The sequence below is a fragment of the Lagenorhynchus albirostris genome, chromosome 19, assembly GCF_949774975.1.
Source record: "Lagenorhynchus albirostris chromosome 19, mLagAlb1.1, whole genome shotgun sequence".
NCBI lineage: Eukaryota > Metazoa > Chordata > Mammalia > Artiodactyla > Delphinidae > Lagenorhynchus > Lagenorhynchus albirostris.
Window position 1 is genome coordinate 53,253,791 of NC_083113.1, and position 19,113 is coordinate 53,272,903.

Sequence of the window (19,113 nt, forward strand, 5' to 3'; positions counted from 1 at the left end):
TGTTGTTTATTTTTAGTGTTTGTTTGTTTTTTATATATTATTTGTGAAAAGTATTATAAACCTATTACAGTACAGTACCATATAGCCGATTGTGTTAGTTGGGTACCTAGGCTAACTCTGCTGGGCTTAACAAACAAATTGGACTTACTAACATGCTCTCGGAACGGAACCCGTTCATATGTAGAGGACTTACTGCACTGGGAGAGTTGGTTGTCTAGAGGAGGCCAGACCAGAGCAGGGAAAGGAGTTCTGAGCGGTACTTTGTAACCTTCAATTTAGCCTCCATCCTCCAGGGATACGATATAGTCCTGTTAGTAAAGGTGGTGTCTTACAGCAGTCAGAAAGAGATGCGAAGGTAGGAAGCTAAGACCTAGATGGGATGGAACTTTAAAGGGAAAATGACACAAAACAACAAAAACATCCGGGCCAAATTTCCCTGACAATCATAGCTTTTTTTATTGCAAAACAAAATTATCTCCTACTGATTACTTAGTGCTTAGTAGGCCTGAGGTAAACAACGCAGTAAACTAGTCCGACAACCTCATTTTAAAAGTAAGAGTTGGGGCTTCCCTGGTGGCGTAGTGGTTGAGAGTTCGGCTGCCGATGCAGGGGACACGGGTTCATGCCCCAGTCCGGGAGGATCCCACATGCCGTGGAGCGGCTAGGCCCATGAGCCGTGGCCGCTGAGCCTGCGCGTCTGGAGCCTGTGCTCCGCAATGGGAGAGGCCACAACAGTGAGAGGCCCGTGTACCGCAAAAAGAAAAATTTAAAAAATAAGAGTTGAAATCCAGACTGAACAACCTGTGAGAAGTCACACAGCCAGGTGACAACTCAGAGACAGCCTGTGCCCATTTTTGAAGGTCCCCAAAGTCCTTGAGATGGCTACCAAGGTAATGTGATTATGGAGAGGAGGGTTGAGGACAGGAGGCATCTCAGCTCCTGAATTCTGCTGCTGGGGCCCTCAGGGCAGAGGCAGGTCTCATTTCCTTCCTAAACCACCTGGCATATGGTTATTCGCTCCTCTACAAAATGACACGCCCTGGAGACTCTCTGAACTCCAGGAGCTGGACCACAGCTGCCCTGTCACAAAAGTCACATCACAACACTCTTGCTTTAGCGTTCACCTCAGTTACAGGAACTGTCAACTGACCAAACGCTGGAAGTGAGAAAGGTGACAATCGGGGCAATCAAATGACTTGCAGTCCCTTCTGTGCATCAGAGGAGGGCCCTACGGGGCGGGTGCCAGCTAATACCAGCTCAGGAGAGACCCCTGTGCGCACCTCTTCCCAACACCACCTTCAGTGAGGTCAGCTTGGTACCTTAAAATCTGCCATGGCAGGAGTATTTACACTATGGGAAACGGAAAAAGCTGCAAAGGAGTTGTTCCATTCTGTTTTTTGTTTTTTTTTCTGAGAGCCAGTTATTAAACATTTACCAGCTTATCATTGGTAACTGGTGACCATGTTAGTGTGTCTGAGCTTTTGGTGCTCAGAAAGCAGAAACAGAACCTCCTAATTCTTTGGAGAAGAAACAGCACTGCGTCCTGCACAAATAGGTATTTATTGCTCTCTGAAAGGAATACTTAACATTTCCTACAGTGCTTCAAGTTTTCAGAGTTTCTAATTTGCCTTCTGGAAAAAAAACATATCACTGTCAGCATGAACCCTGAATCTCATCCATTTTTGCATCCTCAAAGACTTGACTCCATAAATGTATCCCTCTCTCTTTTCTGCCATTCTTTCAACACATACCCATTCCCAAGTGTCACTCACCACTTCTTTTGATTTTGTAAAAGACTGTCTCGGGCTTCCCTGGTGGCTCAGTGGTTAAGAATCCGCCTGCCAATGCAGGGGACATGGGTTCGAACCCTGGTCCAGGAGGATCCCAAGTGCCGCGGAGCAACTAAGCCTGTGCGCCGCAACTACTGAGCCCACGTGTCACAACTACTGAGCCCGCGTGCCACAACTACTGAAGCCCGCGCCTCTAGAGCCCTGCTCTGCAACAAGAGAAGCCACTGCAATGAGAAGCCCACGCACCGCAACGAAGCGTAGCCCCCGCCCACCACAACTAGAGAAAACCCATGCACAGCAACGAAGACTCAACGCAGCCAAAAATAAATAAATTAATTAATTAAATTAAAAAAAAAAAAAAGAAGACTGTCTCTCAACTCTCCACTGCCCTTCCCTTCAGAGCCAAGCCTTTTCAAAGGTGCTTGACTCCTCCAGCTCCACCCGGACTTCCACCCACTTCTCCACACCCCACACCACACCATTCTAAGGTCACACATGACAGAGGAACCAAATCAACTGACCTCAGCCCTTACTCTGACCCAGTGAAACTCCCTCCTCCATAACTACCTGGCAATCTGAGGCACCCTTCCCTGTGGTTTGCCTTCTACCTCTATGCCTCCTCCTTCTCTGTACACAGGGCTCCTTCTCCTGTCCTGAAATATCCATGTAAGTGCATAAGACCCACCCAACTGTCAACTACAGATTCCTCTCGGGAGTCAAGTAATATAGGGGTATAAAGGGTTTCAAATTTTTACTCTGTAAGACATAAATTGCTCGAATGTTCCATAAAAAATGAACTTATACAATTGTTTTTTAAGTTAAGTGACCCCAAAGTTTCATTCTGGTCTATAAAACACCACTCACAGTCCACTGTCAACATGGGCCCATGGGCATTAGCTGCCACCTGCATGCTGCCCTCTCTCAAATCTGCTCTAGTCCCGGTGACTCTAACAAGCTCCAGGTTTGAACACTCAAAAGTCTAAGAGCCATCTCCATCCGGATCTTCCACACACACTGCAAACTCAACACTTCACCACACCTCTGCTGTACTCCCTCCAGCTCAGGGCAGGGACCATCAGCATGAAAACACAAATCAAAAGCCTGCGACTGGCCTTCCCGGGTGGCGCAGTGGTTGAGAGTCTGCCTGCCGATGCAGGGGACACGGGTTCGTACCCCGGTCCGGGAAGATCCCACATGCCACAGAGCAGCTGGGCCCGTGAGCCATGGCCGCTGAGCCTGCACGTCCGGAGCCTGTGCTCCGCAATGGGAGAGGCCACAACAGTGAGAGGCCCGCGTACCGCAAAAAAAAAAAAAAAAAAAGCCTGCGACCTCCTGGACTCTTCTTAAACCCTCCACCTAGTCAGTCATGCTGACTCTAGGTCCAAATTCCCCTCAAATCTAGTCCCTCTTCTATTTATTTTTTAGAAGATGTTGGGGGTAGGAGTTTATTAATTAATTTATTTATTTTTGCTGTGTTGGGTCTTCGTTTCTGTGCGAGGGCTTTCTCCAGTTGTGGCAAGCGGGGGCCGCTCTTCATCGCGGTGCGCGGGCCTCTCACTATGGCGGCCTCTCTTCTTGCGGAGCACAGGCTCCAGATGTGCAGGCTCAGTAGTTCTGGCTCACGGGCCCAGTTGCTCCGCGGCATGTGGGATCCTCCCAGACCAGGGCTCGAACCCGTGTCCCCTGCATTAGCAGGCAGATTCTCAACCACTGCGCCACCAGGGAAGCCCTCTTGTCCCTCTTCTTGATCCCCAAGCCACTTCTTTAACTCAGGCCGTAATTTCTCATTTACGTTGGGGCAAAAACCAAATTGGTCTCCCTGGGTGTAATCTCCCATCTCTTCCAATTTATCCCCCAAACCATAACCAGAAAAATATTATTAAAATACAAATTGAAACACATCATCCTTCCAACTAAGGCCCCTCCACAAATCCCTAGTCACCATTTTTACTTCCCCAACTGGTTATCATAGCACTGAAGATAAAATTGCAACAGAATTCAAAGCTGTTTGGGAGCTTCTTCCACCAGTAGTTCTCATATTCCAGTCAGGCTAAACAACCTTAAGTTCCTGAGAAAGTTCCATTTTCACTGTTTGCCAAAGGTCACCTTTGCTAAGGAGCCTTCTTGGAACGGCTCCTTCCTCCTGAAGGCTGGGCATGGATGCCCGATGTTTTCCATGACACCTACCTAATCATGGTACTTACTACACTACTGTAATAGTCAACTTGTCAGTTTACTACAAGCTTCTGAAGACAAAATGTCTCACTTCTGTACCTGTTCTGCCTGACACTTGGGGGAGGGCTGACTGAATAAATATTCATAAATCTCAGTCTTGAAAGGGACCTCAGAATTAATTCTGCTTCTACCTCCATGTCTTTATCGAATGTCTGTTACCCTGGGTAACCCCCTTGCTAAATGAATGTCCAGCCTCTTGAACACCTCTTGTGATGGGGAAATCACTACCAAACACTGATGCCCAACAAGGCCTCCTGCTGCACATGAAGGCAGAGTTCACTACAAAGAGCTCATGGCTCACAGTCTGCTGACACCTCATCCAACAGGAAGTTCAAGGCCCTGCTGTGGCCATGGCTGGAAGCTGGCTTCCAGACTGTCACAGGTCTCAGAAACACCCGGCGAAAGGAACACTGGCAGGATGGCTGCTAGAAATGAGACTGGGAAGAAGGGCCCTGTGCCCAGCAAAGAGGAGGCACGCGTGCCTAAGGTTGATGCCCACGAGACAACTGGCACCCAGGGTGGGCACCTTCAACCAAACGGAGAAGCTAAGTCTGCTCAGACTTAAATCCTAGCCAGACACAATTTTACCAATGCTAAACATTTAACCTTTTGGAAAAGAGCTCTTTAAAAACAATAAAGTTGGAAGACTTTCATAGAGTTAACACAGCTGGGATTTCCCCAAGCTCTGTCTGCCCTAGCTGTGCGTTCAACGTTTAGGCTCCAGAACTGCCACACTGCAAAAAGAGAAGTCTAACGGCACCATTTTGCCCTAATTCCAAGAGTCTAAGAGAACAGAGAAAATATGATTAGAATCAATGATTTTATTGAGGGAGATAAGTTACTCAAATGTCAACGGGCTGTAGGCAAAGGGAACAAACACGTTAGAAGTCTCAGGTGCGGTGGAAGAGGAGAGAGAGTACTAACAGCTCTGCCCAATCAAAATTCCAGATCCAGGGCTTCCATACTTCTCCAAGGTTCAATTTCTCATGGGTCACTTTCCATTCAAAGGATTCTGAAGACCAAATGCAACGGGATTCCTTCAACTACCACCCAAGAGTCTTTGGGTCTTCTCTCAGCCAAGGCATCCAATGAAAGTATGATCTATTTTTCAGATTCCTCTGGAGGATTAAAAAGTCTCTTTCGCATTGCATTGCCACGCTCCCTGCTCTTGTTCCTCTTTTCCATGTACTAGAAAATAAAAGGAAGGGGGGGAGAAGAGAGACAATAGATTACATCATCATTTACATACGTTAAATATTTAGATATATTTGCAAAATAAAAATAACATTTTTACTGACAAAATTTCTACATGGCTCTTATTTCACTGAATCTGAGATTGGAAACAGTGACCTTAGAGGCCATCTAGTAAAATTTCATTCAATACAGTACAGCACCTAACTCCTAATAGGTGCAGAAATATTTGCTGAGTTATTTCCTCCCAAAACGTGAATTCAATAAATATTTAGGATGGATGAGTCCTGTCCCTGTTATCCAGAAGCTCACAATCTAGCGTGTCATCTAACCTCTACTTGAACACTTCTTAATCAGGAGGCTCCCTACCCTGAGAGGCAGCCTGTTTAACTGTTGGACACTTCTACTTGTTCCAGAGCTTCTCGTGTTGAACCAAGTGTTTCCCTGTAAATTCTCCTACTTCCCTCTATTTCTCCTTGCCTGCTACAATCTTCCAAATATCTGATTACAGGTAACCCACTCACTATCTCTTTTACAGGCTGAACGCTGCTGGTTTCTACAACTGTTCCACAGAACACAGCTTCTGCCTTCTAAAGTCTTATCTGTAAAGCGCCTTTTATACAACACTTTAATATGAATAAATAACCCCTTATAAAAAAATACCACACCAGAATTAAATACTCTAGTGCTCTAAACAAAGTCCGGCAGATATGGACTACAGTGGGCCTTCTAGTTCTTATGACCTAAACACACCATATTTCTATAAATATTGCCAAAAGAGTAACTGGCTGTTAGTAACCATATTATCCTAATGGTTCATATGGAAACTTATAGTCAGCTGAACTTCCTAGGATTTTTTCATCATGAATAGTCATCAAACCCAATTCTCCCCAAATCTTATGTTTCTGTAATCGGTTGGATCTAAATGTAGTTTTCACCTTGGAGGATTTTAGCCTAGTATTCTGATCTGGCCAGCAGGTTATAACTAACAGGAAACCCAGAGCCTGGCACTGAGAAAAAGTACTTGTTTAAAGTAGAGAAACTTGAATGTAAGTGGTTTCATACGTGTATATTTACATGCTTATAATAAATACACCAATAAAGACATATTTTAAAGGTGCAAGAGGGGTTCTTAGGCAGAGTGGAAAAAAAGGAAAAGCAAATTCAAGTTGAAAAAACTGAGTATATGTGAATAATTGGACATCAAAATCTTTCAGCTGTCAGAGATATGGAAAGAAGCCATAGAAGCAAAAGATTAGGGACAGAGCACTAACCAGGGACTCTGGCTGCCCTCCCCTGAGTCCTGAGATTAACACCTTTGAGTTACTTCATCTTCTGGGCCAGTAAGCTCAAATGTAAGCAGTTGGGTTAGATAATCTTTAAGAAGTTTTCTCGGTCTAAAGTTTTGACTGAAGAGTTCTAACATATCTTCTGGAATAGTAGCAGTTTTCAAACTTTTTTTTTTCCTCATCAAAGGGCCATTTCAAATAACAGATGAAACACCAGGTCCCTTTAACCAAAACATTCCTTTTATCCGTCATACATTAATTTTCTTCATAGGACTGTCGGTGGGGAGAGGGGAAGGGCGTTTCATTGCTTTAAAAGGTTAAAAAAAAAAATGTTGTAGAACATGGAGGGATACCTGCTCTGAGAAAAATATTTGATATCCCTCTTTAATCATATGAAGCCTCCAACAATCAGGTTCAAAGGAGGGTCTAATGGGTAAGTCTTCAGAAGACAATACTCTGTAGCAGGCCAATAAAATAAGTCATAAAGCAAATTAAAACAGAGTGTATATTAAAATACATGTTACGGTATCTCCAAAGGGAGTCAACATGGCCCCTGAATAAAAGAAGAAAAAAAAAGGATAACTATAATGTTATTCACAAAACACCACCAAACAACGCAGATAGCATGGAAGGTCAATTAGCCAAAAACCAAACCAAACAAAACAAGTAAGAGAGACAAAAGAGGATGCTGCAAAAGTAGTATTAGCGGTTATTTCAATAAAAAGAACAAAAGCAGCAACAAAGCAGCAAAGAGAGCATCAGAAAGAACTGGCCGGACCTTTTTTCTAGTTAAAGCTTCAAAGAATGAAGTACTTAAATGACACATGAAGGAAATGGTAGGAGGAGAGCATTAGAAGCAGTAAATGGGAAACTGGGAAGCATTAAAAGCAGAGAGGAAATAAATGAGCACAGGTTCGGAGAATTGAAGGATGAAAGAACAGACAGAAAAACATCTATAACTCAGGTAATGAAGCAATATAAAAAACTACATAGAGGACTTAGAAAGCAGTCAAGGAGAAAACCTGACATTTATACGAAAACAGACTCAGACAAAATAAGAAAAATATCTACACATTCTTCTACCAAATAGGAAAAAAAAAATTTCATATGAGGATCTCATCACCAAACCAATGGCAAAATCACTGAAATGTAAGGGAAAAAAAAATCTAAACTTAGGAAAAAAGCTATCTTATACAACTGAAAGCATGTAAGAAACAAACAGCTATACCAAATAAAACACTATGGGTTTTATTTTTCCATAATCTTACTAAAACAGGAACACAGCCCTAGGTTTAGTTTCCATATAAACTACCATTTACATATGATGAAAAAACTCTTTTCAAAAACCAGTTTAAAACACTTATACCCATTTGTTCACACAAAGAAAATTATCAGAACTCCAGGAAGTTTTTCAAACAGGAAAGATGCTGTAAAGCGATTCCAGGGAGGGCGGGATGGCGGGGGGAGAGCCCCAAAGTGGAAAACACAAAAAATGATTCATAGATGCTGAATGGCTTCAAATATCATATCTAATACCTTTCAATATGAGGCTCATGGGGAAAAAACGTTCAAAAGTACAGAAAACGCAAATTGGAGGGCAGATTTTTAGTAGTTATATATTTTTAAAGGTTCTGGACCTAAAATATCTGATGAACAAAACAGAAATGGAATTAAATTTCTTTTCAAAGATTTAAAACACACTCTGTACAGTTTGCAGTACCTGCAAAAAAGACAATAAACTTTGGCCGTTTGCCCAAGTCCAAGTCATAGCCTAAAACTCTATTCAGGAAACGAGTCTTTCCAAACAAGTCAAACTAGATCCCTACGGGTTGTACATACTATAATTATAAAGAAATTCAAAATTTTAAAGCTGGAAAGAGCCTAAGTCTAGCCTCCTCATGTTATACAAGGAAACTGAGGCCCAGAGAGTTTTAGTTACCTGCTATAGCTAAACACTGACTGACAAGTCTTTCTGCTGAACAGCTTCAATGTCCTAAACCTTAAAAATCCATCCAAAGGAGTTACAGTGACTATTATAAGATAGTTGTTTTCATTTATGTACATGCAATAAAAAATCAGCAATGTCCCCAAACTGTCCCCAGAAGATACTTTCATTTCTCCTCTTGGTTTTAGGGGAAGACATACATATAAAGTCAATTTTTGGTGTTATACAAAAATTTGCAAAAAACTCAATATTGTTCCAAGATGTTCTTTTCTATTGTTCAACCATTTCCATCCTTTAACATTTTCCTTACCTCATTCTTCAAGCATTTTCTCATCTCCCGATCAAGATCATTGCAATGACCAAAAAATTTCAGAATGCTGTGCTAAAAGGAAGAAAAGGTGTAAAATATTTCATCCTATAATATGCTACGGTCTCTGGCACACAGAATTGAAACACTTATTCCTACAGAAATGGGTTTAATGGGTCACGTTGTCAATAAGCAAACAGTTAATAGTTAAGCAAATAGTTAAGTCACAGGTATAAAATATACAAATAAACAGGCTTATTCTGGCATTGCTACAAAAGAGGAATAAATGCTCTATAGGTAGAAATGAAAAATAAAAAGACTTTTCTTTGATAAAAGAGAAGACTATTAACCTGCCAAAACCTCATAATGACCGAGTGAAAAGCATTTTATTACCTAATACCCTTTCTTTAAGGGCATGTTATCCATCCTCTATTATAGAGTGATGTCAAAGGGCAGTGTAGCCATATTGACACGACCAGTAACTTATTTCACCAGCAAACACTCCTGTCCCATAGAAGAGTTACTTATGGAAAGCTTGGTGCCAAAGCCATTCTCTCATTTGCCTCCATTCAAAATGTCATCAGAATAAATTAGAAACACATAACACTATTATTAGATGGCCTGTAAGGGCCACATAACCAAGCCAGTAATTCACAATATAAGAAAATCAATGTCTGAATTCAAAGTCTGCTTTGTTTGAAAAGCAAAGATAAAAATCTTCTAGTGGTTTCAAGTCCTGTGACTATTATCATGGCAAAAAGTATATATGCTCCAAAGCAGATAAAGACTGACATCAAGAACCTGAATTTTAGTAGGGCCATAATTACTGTGTTTGCACGTCACGATTTTTATGGGCAGGTCGGACAGCACGGTGATCTCCTATAATGACATGCCATAAATGCTGAACTTGTAACAATAAGCACATCTTTTCCTTTTCTTTCTAATTAAGGCTTTCATGGAAACCAGACAACACATAATTAGTAATAGTCATGCTACTTCTTTTTTCCCTGTTTCTTCACCACTTTAAATGTACTTTTCTGGTCCACATTCAATAAATGGTCAGAGTTTTTCTGGCAAGCATTTAAGATCTTCTACTGATTACCTAATTACCTTTTCAGGATAAATATTTCCTGTGTATAAACTACCTCTTTCACAACAAACAGGGACAATGCTTTTTCACACACCTTCTGGCCAAAGAGAAATACCAGAAAGGGTTAAACTTTTAGAATGTAAGGCAATATTTCATAGTTTAGTTTATATTTATTCATATCATCCCATACACATACATCTTATTTTAAAATTCAAGACAAAAACTAATTTATATTTTCACTTTCACCTCAACATTAGCCAAATGAGAATTATACTCTTGTGACATTATGTGAAAAACAAACCCAAAACGCCCCAGTGGAGTTGGTAAAAGAAATGCCCATGGACTGCACTTCTCTTGTATACACATGCATAAGCCTCCAGTGCCTGGTGTCTGTTCATAGAGAACAAACTGGTAGAGCAACTGATTGAATAAGTGAATCAATTAGTCAGTGTCTGGAAGACAGTGTCCCAGGCACTAGGAACACAACAGTGAGCAAGGTGGACCTGGGCCCTACTCTCATAGCTCAGAGTCAGAGGAAAGAGACAAATCATGAAGTGATTGCTATAAAGCAGCGGTTCTCAAAGTGTAGTCCCCAGGGCTACCCAAGACCTTTCCAGGGGAAGGTAAAATCTATCTTCCTAATAATTGAAGATCTTATTTGCTTTGCTCACTTTCATTCTCTCACAAGGGTACAGTGGATTTTTCCAGAGGCTACATGAAGTGTAATATCACCACAGATTGAGTGCAGAGACAGATATGAGAATCCAGCTGTATTCTATTAAACTAAACATTAAAGAGAACTGCAAAAATGCAAAAGCAATGTCACTCTTCCCACCGTTTTTTTGTTTTGGAAAATAAGGTCTTTTTTACGAAAAATAACTATTAACATGTAATGGGTTTATTATTATAATTTTTAAATAAATTAGTATTTTTCAATTTCTCAGTTTTAATTTCTAATTCACTAAATATTGGTAGATATAGTCCACATAAACAAAAGTTCTTTGGGGTCCTCAATAACTTTTAAGAGTGTGCAGGAGTCCTGAGACCAAAAAGAGTAAGAGTAACTGCCATAACATAGGAAATCTATTCTGTACAGTATTACTGGAGTACAGAGAATCCGGGTCAGGAAAGAAAAGGAAGAGGAAATGACAAATTAAGCAGAATAAAGCCTGGAGGATGATAAAACCTGATCAAGCAAATGAGAAGTTGAGACAGTGAGGAAGGCTCTAAGTTAAGCATAGGAAAAAACAAGTACAAAGGCTTAGAAGACAAAAACATGCTCCAGTACAACTGCAGACAAGAACACGCAGGAAGGATGACGGGCGCGGGGGCGGGGGGGGGGGTGGCGTGTAGTCAAGCCCAAGAGTAAGTAGGGGCCAGTACATGAAGGCCTCGAAACACAAAGAAATTTTAGAGTTTATTCTACAGGCAAAGGGAGCCATTAAGGGGAACAGTGATTAAACTTACGTCTGAGAGAGAACTCCAGATAGAGCATAGAAAGTGAACTGGGACAGAAAAGAGGACAAAACAGTCATGGGACCAGGTGGCCCCAGTAAGATAATGTTGGAATCAACTGGTGTTAAAACAGACATATAAATCAGTGGAACAGACTAGAGAGCCCAGAAGTAGACCCATTCACATATGGTCAGCTGATTTTTGACAAAGGCACCAAGGTAATTTAGTGGGGAAAGGACAGTCTCTTCAACAAATGGTGCTGGAATAACTGGGTATCCACAGGGAGAGAAATAAACCTTGACTCATACCTCACACCATACACAAAAATTAACTTGAATCACAGACCTAAATTCTAAAAGCTAAAACTATAAAACTTCTAGAAGAAAAAATAGGAGAAAATCTTTGTGACCAGGAAATATACAAAGATCCTTAGAACACAAAAAACATAAACAATAAAAGAAAAAACTGGTAAATTAGACTTCATCAAACTTACAAACGGCTCTTTGTAACACATCTTTAAGAAAATAAAAAAGGATGCCACAGACTGGGAGAAAATATTCACAATACACTTATGAGACACAGGACTTCTATGCCAAATGATAAAAAGAATTCTTACAACTCAATAACAAGACAAAACAACCCAATTTTAAAATATGGGCAAAAGACGTTATATGAATGGCCAATAAGTACATGAAAATATGCTTAAAGTCATCAGCCCCCAGGGAAACACAATTTAAAACCAAATAATATACTATGACACATCCATAGAATGGCTAAAGTTAAAAAGACTTACAATATCAATTCTTATTAGTTATCTATTTTATACATATTAGTGAATATATGTCAATCCCACAGTATCAATTCTTAATCTAGATGTATGGCAGAAACAGTTTACCGAAAAGCATATTGTCATCAACAACATTCTTTGAACCAGTATAAATACCTGACTTCACAGGTCATCGGCATTCCTTACTACCTTACTTTTAGTCTTAAAATTTTACTCATTTAAATAATACTATTATTGGAATCTGATATATCTACAGTATATGAATAACATGAAGGAAATAATGCATCATGCAAAGTTAAAGAAAAACACAAATGCTCCTTATAACTGTCTCATACATCAAACACATGAAAAAAGCTAAATAGCTGACATTGGGAAAAATATCAGATTAATTTAACGCATTCCAAAAATGGGCTTATTTTCTATTTTGGTTTTAACCATGGAATTTTATTTCCATTCCACTAACAACTAAGTAAACCTGTCAAATTAGGCCAGTCACAATTTAAATCTAGTTAACATATAATTATAAAAAATGTTTCAACTTCCTTTAAACACAGAACTGTAGAAGTCAAGGACAAGGAACAGGGATTCTAATTACTATATATCATTTCAGAAGCTCCCTAATAAACTACCATGCTTGATTTCTACTCATAAAGGGAAATGGTTTCTAAAAAGATCACAAGCATCAATCTTTACTAAGCTAAGACCCATAACTAAGACATTATCATTTCCTTCCATTAATGGAGATAACGTTTTACATCGGTGTGCTGTACCTAGGTTTCATTTTTGCTTTATGGTCATTTTCTGAACTCTTACATTTTTGTGACATTCCTTAAGCAAGTTAATCAAGACGTTGCATTCTTCAGTATGCAAGTGTGGAGATAAGTCAGGATGCATCTTTAGGAGAAGGAGATGGAGCACAGCAGAGCAACCTGTGGATACAAGAGTGTCTTGAATATGTGTGACTGTACTTGTTAATGCGACCTAAAAGTATTTTCAGTAAGAACCTGCAGTGACTTTTATCAGAAAAGAATGCTGACCTTAGGCAAATTATTAAACTTGAGCCTCAGCTTCCTTATCCAATGACTTAACAGATTTGGCAGGTTATCAGGAGTGTTTAGAGAATATGCAGGTTCAGAAAAAAGCGGACTCCTCAAGAGACCCAATCCTGGAAATAGGTGCTCAAGCAGAAACAGCTTGCCTATATTAATAAGTGTGCCTTCAATTACTTTTCCCACATTCCTGAAATTGATTACAACTCATTTTGTTCTGATGAAATTCTACCAATGACGAGAACTGGCCTATTAATCCTTTTTAAATGTATAAGGGTTAAAGGGCCATTAGTCAGTCTCACATCAGTGTGAATTAATGTAGACTGCTTTCTTCCTAACTAACATCTGGCTGAGAAAATCTAACTAAACCATGAAGAGAAACAAGAAGCAGATGTGGAAATTTTTTTCTCAAATTTAGCATATATACTCATAAAATGCAATTATTACAATGAAAACAAGAACCTAAAATCCCTGAAATTAAGTTTAATTGCTTCATTTCACAAAGAAGAAAATTAGCAGCCAAGGTCTAAGATAAAACATCATTTTCAGGTTTTGCTATATTTATGCAGCACTATTCACCTATTCTTTTCTTAAACCTATTCTTTTTAACTCAGAAAAGATTACTACACATCCACCAGAATAGCTATAATCACAAAATCAGACGATACCAAGCACCGGTTAGGATGTAGAGGAAAGGGACCTTACTCATTGCAACTGGGAACGCTAAATAGTACAGACACTTTGGAAAACAATTTGGCAGTTTCTAAAGAAGTTAAACACAAACAACATATGACCTGGAAACTGCACTCCTAAGACCACACCCAAGAGAAATGAAAACATATATCTCCACAAAGACTTATATGTGAATGTTCATAGCATTATTCATAATAGTCAATATTGGAAACAATCCAAATGTCTAATAATCAAGTAATGGATAAACAAATCGGTATATCTATACAATGGGATACTACTACCTAGCAATTAAAAAGAATGAACTTATACATGTGCCAACATGGAGGAATCTCAAAAGCACTAAATTAAATGAAATAAGCCATATTCAAAACACTGGAATGTATGAGTCCATTTATATGCAATGTCTAAAAAAGGCAAATTTGTAGAAACAAAAAGCTGATCGATGCCTAGGCCCAAAGGTGAGAGTGGGGATTAATATGCAAATGGCACAAAGAAAACTTTGGGGGATGAAAATGTTCTAAAATAGGATTGTGGTAATGGCTGCACAACTGTAGAAGCTTACTAAAATCACTGAATTCACTTAGAGTGAGCGAATTCTATGGTATGTAAATTATACCTTAATAAAGCTGTTAAAAAAAAGCTCCAAGAAATTCAAACTGCCCATCAACGTCCCACTCCCGACAAATAAAATCGTTAAAAATGACTAAACAAATAATTGCAGAGAATTATAATATACCTATTTCAGATTTCAAGTGATAAAAATATCAGAAGATCACTGTTCCACTGAGTAACTACTAAACACACACACACACACATACACACACACACACACACACACACACACACACCACAGCTAAAGATCACAAATCAGGCCGCTGTGCCAAGTAAGTATTTGAGTATTTGAAATGGAAACTGGAAATGCAGCCAAGTTCAAGTTCTGTTTGCCTGTCACTGACAACAAAGTCTTTTCAATGATATAAAAATTTTGCCTCAGAAAAATGAGGTCTCATACAGTCCAGCAATTTAAGTCATCTAATATTACACCAGTATTATATACCTACACTTATGTATATATTAGTTACCTACTTCTGCCTTGCTTATTTTTTCTGAAGGGAGATGTACACTGGTTTAGTCACCTAGAAAATGCCGTTAACATTTTATTCTGTAAATATATTTGACAAAATATTCTTGCATATTTCTATCACCCAGCCCTCAAATGTGTGCTTTTACAGCTCAGAAACAAGCTTCTGATGTACTGAAATGACCTCTCTCATTGGTAAGGTAAAACTTAAGAACACACTTGGCTGCTGAGATAAATATACACATGCACCTTGTATATAAGCGTAAATGTATATCATGATACATATTTTTCCTCCCTCCACAAAAGTTTACTTCAAACATGTACGTTACTGTAGACCCAGTCATGGTGCCAATGAAACGTCTTCCTGTCTACCTACTTATCCTAGGTGATTGTGTCAAACAAGAAAATGGTTTCATATAGTTTCCTTTTCCTATTCTTCTTGGTGAAAGCTGTGACTTAACCTAAAGCTCTAAACACTTACCTATCCCTTATCTAACAAATTCCTTGCTTTATCAATCATTCCCCTCTTGCCTCCACCCTATCTTTTTAGTTAGATATTCTCTTCTTCCCTTTTCCTTCTATCTACTGGCTTTGGCTAACTGTTGGTGTATATGCAGATGCACTGCTGCACTCTTGGGTGTAATATACAAAACATAACTCTAAAACAATGGCATTTTTCTTAGAGCACATTTAAATGAGTGCTGACACCCTCCAGTAGTCATCTTTAAAAGCTTATTCTAGTAACACTATTGTAACTCAAAGTAACGTTTTATGAACTGAATAAAAGCTAAATATATATTGCATATGCTTATTTTTAAAATTTCATCAAAGCCATAAGAATATATCCACATTATTAGAGTAGAAAATAATTTCTTGAACACTTAACCACCTGCAGGCACAAGTCTTATAATCCTCCCAATAACCGGAGGAAGTAGGTACCTTTTTAAGTTCAGTTGAACCATAAGAAAGAGCTTTTTTGTAGGTCAAAATACGCATTACTCATATTTTCATAGCAAAACTAAGCCCCGGGTCACACAGTAAGTGACAGAGTTACTACCCAACGTAATCTCCCACCGTGACAGATTTTTCCCGCATTCAAAATAGGAAAGACATGCCTTCCCAGCAGTTTGTGAATGAAATAAATTCAGATAGAAAAAAACTATTTCCCAAAGAACCTCTGGTTAGCTACAACTTCAACAGGGACTAATTCTAGGCCTAGGTTCAAAGAAGTCAATGTAATATTATCCTGTATTATTAGAAATAGAGGATCTGTCTACATCAAGAAAAAGAAAAGTATTGTGTTTGTCCTGATCAGCCATGTCCAGAATACTGACAATTTGAGTACCCCCGGGGGGAATGCTCAGGATGGAGATGGCTCTGACACTAGGTTTAAACAGGAAGCCATTCATGAAATTGGGAATATTTACTAACTTAGGGAAACCCACAACAGAGGAGACAGATAAAAAGAACAGCCTGGTTAAGTATGACAAGTAATGGATTTGAAGGGAGAAGATGTGGGTCTGAAGGCAAAGGCTGTGGACACAGCTATTCACAAGTTATATCACTTTGGCTAACTTAATCTGAGACCTAAGTCTCTTCTTCCATAAAATGGAATTAGCTCTTGACCTATATCATGAGGTTTAAAATAACATATGTGAGAGTATCTGAAATAGTGAAGAGTGAGTGCGACAAAGGTAAAGTATTATTAGTATATCTGAAATGCCCTGTCACCTGATGGGAAAGGCTGAACTGAACTGACTCTGAGATGTGTCCGAGGACAGGACTGGAAACCAAAGTGTGGCAGTTACAGAGGCAGTTGTCATCTTCCTGGAGCTGTCCAACAATGAAACAGGCTGCTGTGTGAACTTCTCATTTATCTGTCCTAATGTGCCCAAGAGACTGGCTAAGTTAATTAAGGATGTTACAGAGTATATTCTTACGTTGCATCCTTACCTTTCTTCTCAAATCTAAGTTCACAATTAAATTTAAGCCATTGCCAAAAATAAAATTTGCCCTCAAGGGATAAACGCTTGTTACTACTGATAACACAGAAAACAATCTCAAAAGGCAGCACCAAGGTAATTATGAACATCAGCCGCACTATTGAAGCAAAGGTGAAGGGAGTGTTCATTGGTGACAAGACTTTGTGTACGGCTATTTGCAGTGAGAAAGACAGGGATAAATTCCATTCAAACTGTTAGTACTTAGTTAAACACAAAACTTCAGTCCCGCTTTTACACTGGCATTTTGAAACCATCAGAACGGTTTACTTGTCACAGCTACAACTCTTCCTTCCCCATGCCAATCCCATCCACTTCCTCAGGTATGCACACATTGATACCACAACAGTCCACTTAAACTCTTAAAAATGTTCATCTGTGACAATTTGATATTTTGATAACTGGCTAATAGGCCCCTGCAAAGCAACTGTAACTTTTACTTGAAGGTAAGCTGGGAGGGTTTAAGCAGTAGGGTGCCCTCACTAAAGATATAAAAACTATAGTCTTATTTTATTCACTGCTTCACCTTATTCTACCAAGACCCTGAGGTAAAATTTTTCTAACGAGTATTCTGTGATAGGCAGAAGACTTCAACCACCAGGTGGCACAATTTTAGAAAATAAAAAAACCGAGAGTAAGAAATACATTAACTAGTGAAGAAAAGGGAGGAAGCATTCTAATAACACATTTCAGCAGAACTATGATCACAAGGGGGAAACCCTATATTTTAATGCCACTTAGGCTTTCTTTAGAAAGATTTTGCTATTGTGTGGTCCCACCAGAAAGAAATTTACACTACAGTTATAATTTCTAATGTCATTTTAAAACAAGCCCAGAAAAGCTCTTTTTCAGTCTGAAGAAGCTGTTCTCCAGGAAAAATGATAAAATAAGAGTTAATGCTTTCTAAAAGATATTTTTTTAAGTCTAATTTCAGAAAGCACTGGAATTAGTTAAGTGAGTGTTTCTCTACTTCAAACTGCACCATATTCAGTAGAGGTAGCAGACATAGCAGGGGACTCCCTACCCTACCCACTTTTACTTATCACAGCTGCAAAGTCACCAAATCTAAACAGATGCTTTTGAGTGACAAGTGCTCCCAGAGTATAGACCATGCCCCACTGCTACTGAGAGCAACCCACATAATTTCTTAAGGAATGGGCCCAGGTGCAGCTTTCCCTGAACTAATATTTACCAGCACTTACTTGGTGCTGAGCACTCTGTCAGATCACTTGAATTTCAGAGGAAAAAAAATTAGTCCATGAACTTCAACGAACACACAGGCTAGTGAGGGAAGGGACATTCCCCTAAATGCACATAGTAAATGCCCAATAAATGTTTACTGAACGTTGAATATAGGATTACCATGGATTTGAGAATTGATTCAGACATCGACATAGTTATTTTTTTTTAAAAGGTGGGAAATGAGGGTCACTTTAAATCAACCAAACAAGTGCAGAAGCCTGTGTGGATAGAAAAGGAGACACAAGGGGTGTCACAACAGAATTCCTTTGCCAGCGCAAACTTCTTTTATGCATTTAAGTCTTCAAATGAAGGCTTCCAGAACTCGGATTTACTGAAGACTCTTCATAAACCACTTACTGTGAAACGACAAGCTCAGTAATCTTGAAACCCAATAAACGAGATTTGAATGTCACTTTCCTTGAAAAGCGTACTGAGGGTGATCTCACTGGATTCTCGCATCGCAAGACGGATTGGTGGGAACTTTCTCTGAAGCTGAGATGCGCCCTAACAGGCTCCCACCTACCACAAGCAAATCCTAAACGCCTGGATACCCAGTAACAGTAATCATCACACAACGTACTAAGCGCTCACCGCGTCAGACACGGTGTTCAGGGCTTCCCTTCTCACAACCGAGGCGCTGGGTTATACCCATTTCACAGGCGAGGAGGCTGACGCTCGGGGTGAGGAGGAGCTCGCCCAAGGTCACAGGCTCGAGAGCGGCGGCGAGGCCGATTCCCGCAGGCAGTGAAGGTCTACACCGAAGCCGGCTCTCAACTACCAGCGCGCGTCCCAGAGAATGCCCGAGGGCGGGGAGCTCAGGACGACTCCAACGCCCCGGCAACACCCAGCGCAGTGGTCCCAACCCCCCAGGCGGGCGCGAAATCCCGGCAGGATGGCACACAGCGGGGCGCGCGAGTTTGGGACCTGAGGGGGGACAGGTGAGTGTCCCGCGGCCTCCC

The 19,113-nt window shown here is 40.0% G+C and overlaps 1 protein-coding gene across 5 annotated transcripts in view; it reads right to left on the bottom strand.

The window, feature by feature from the left end:
• Window positions 1-4,826: 4,826 nt before the first annotated feature.
• CMC2 (C-X9-C motif containing 2) overlaps window positions 4,827-19,113 on the bottom strand; it is a 37,423-nt gene continuing 23,136 nt past the window's right edge. For 3 of the 5 annotated variants that reach the window (XM_060131625.1, XM_060131629.1, XM_060131628.1), the window contains 3 exons: window positions 12,903-13,018; window positions 8,761-8,832; window positions 4,827-5,213 (listed from right to left, as the gene is read on the bottom strand). In XM_060131625.1, coding sequence (XP_059987608.1) covers window positions 5,127-5,213; window positions 8,761-8,832; window positions 12,903-13,018 — 275 coding nt within the window. In that variant the 3' untranslated portion in view covers window positions 4,827-5,126. The remainder of the gene's footprint in view (window positions 5,214-8,760; window positions 8,833-12,902; window positions 13,019-19,113) is intronic. The other 2 variants (XM_060131627.1, XM_060131626.1) reach the window with 2 other exon arrangements.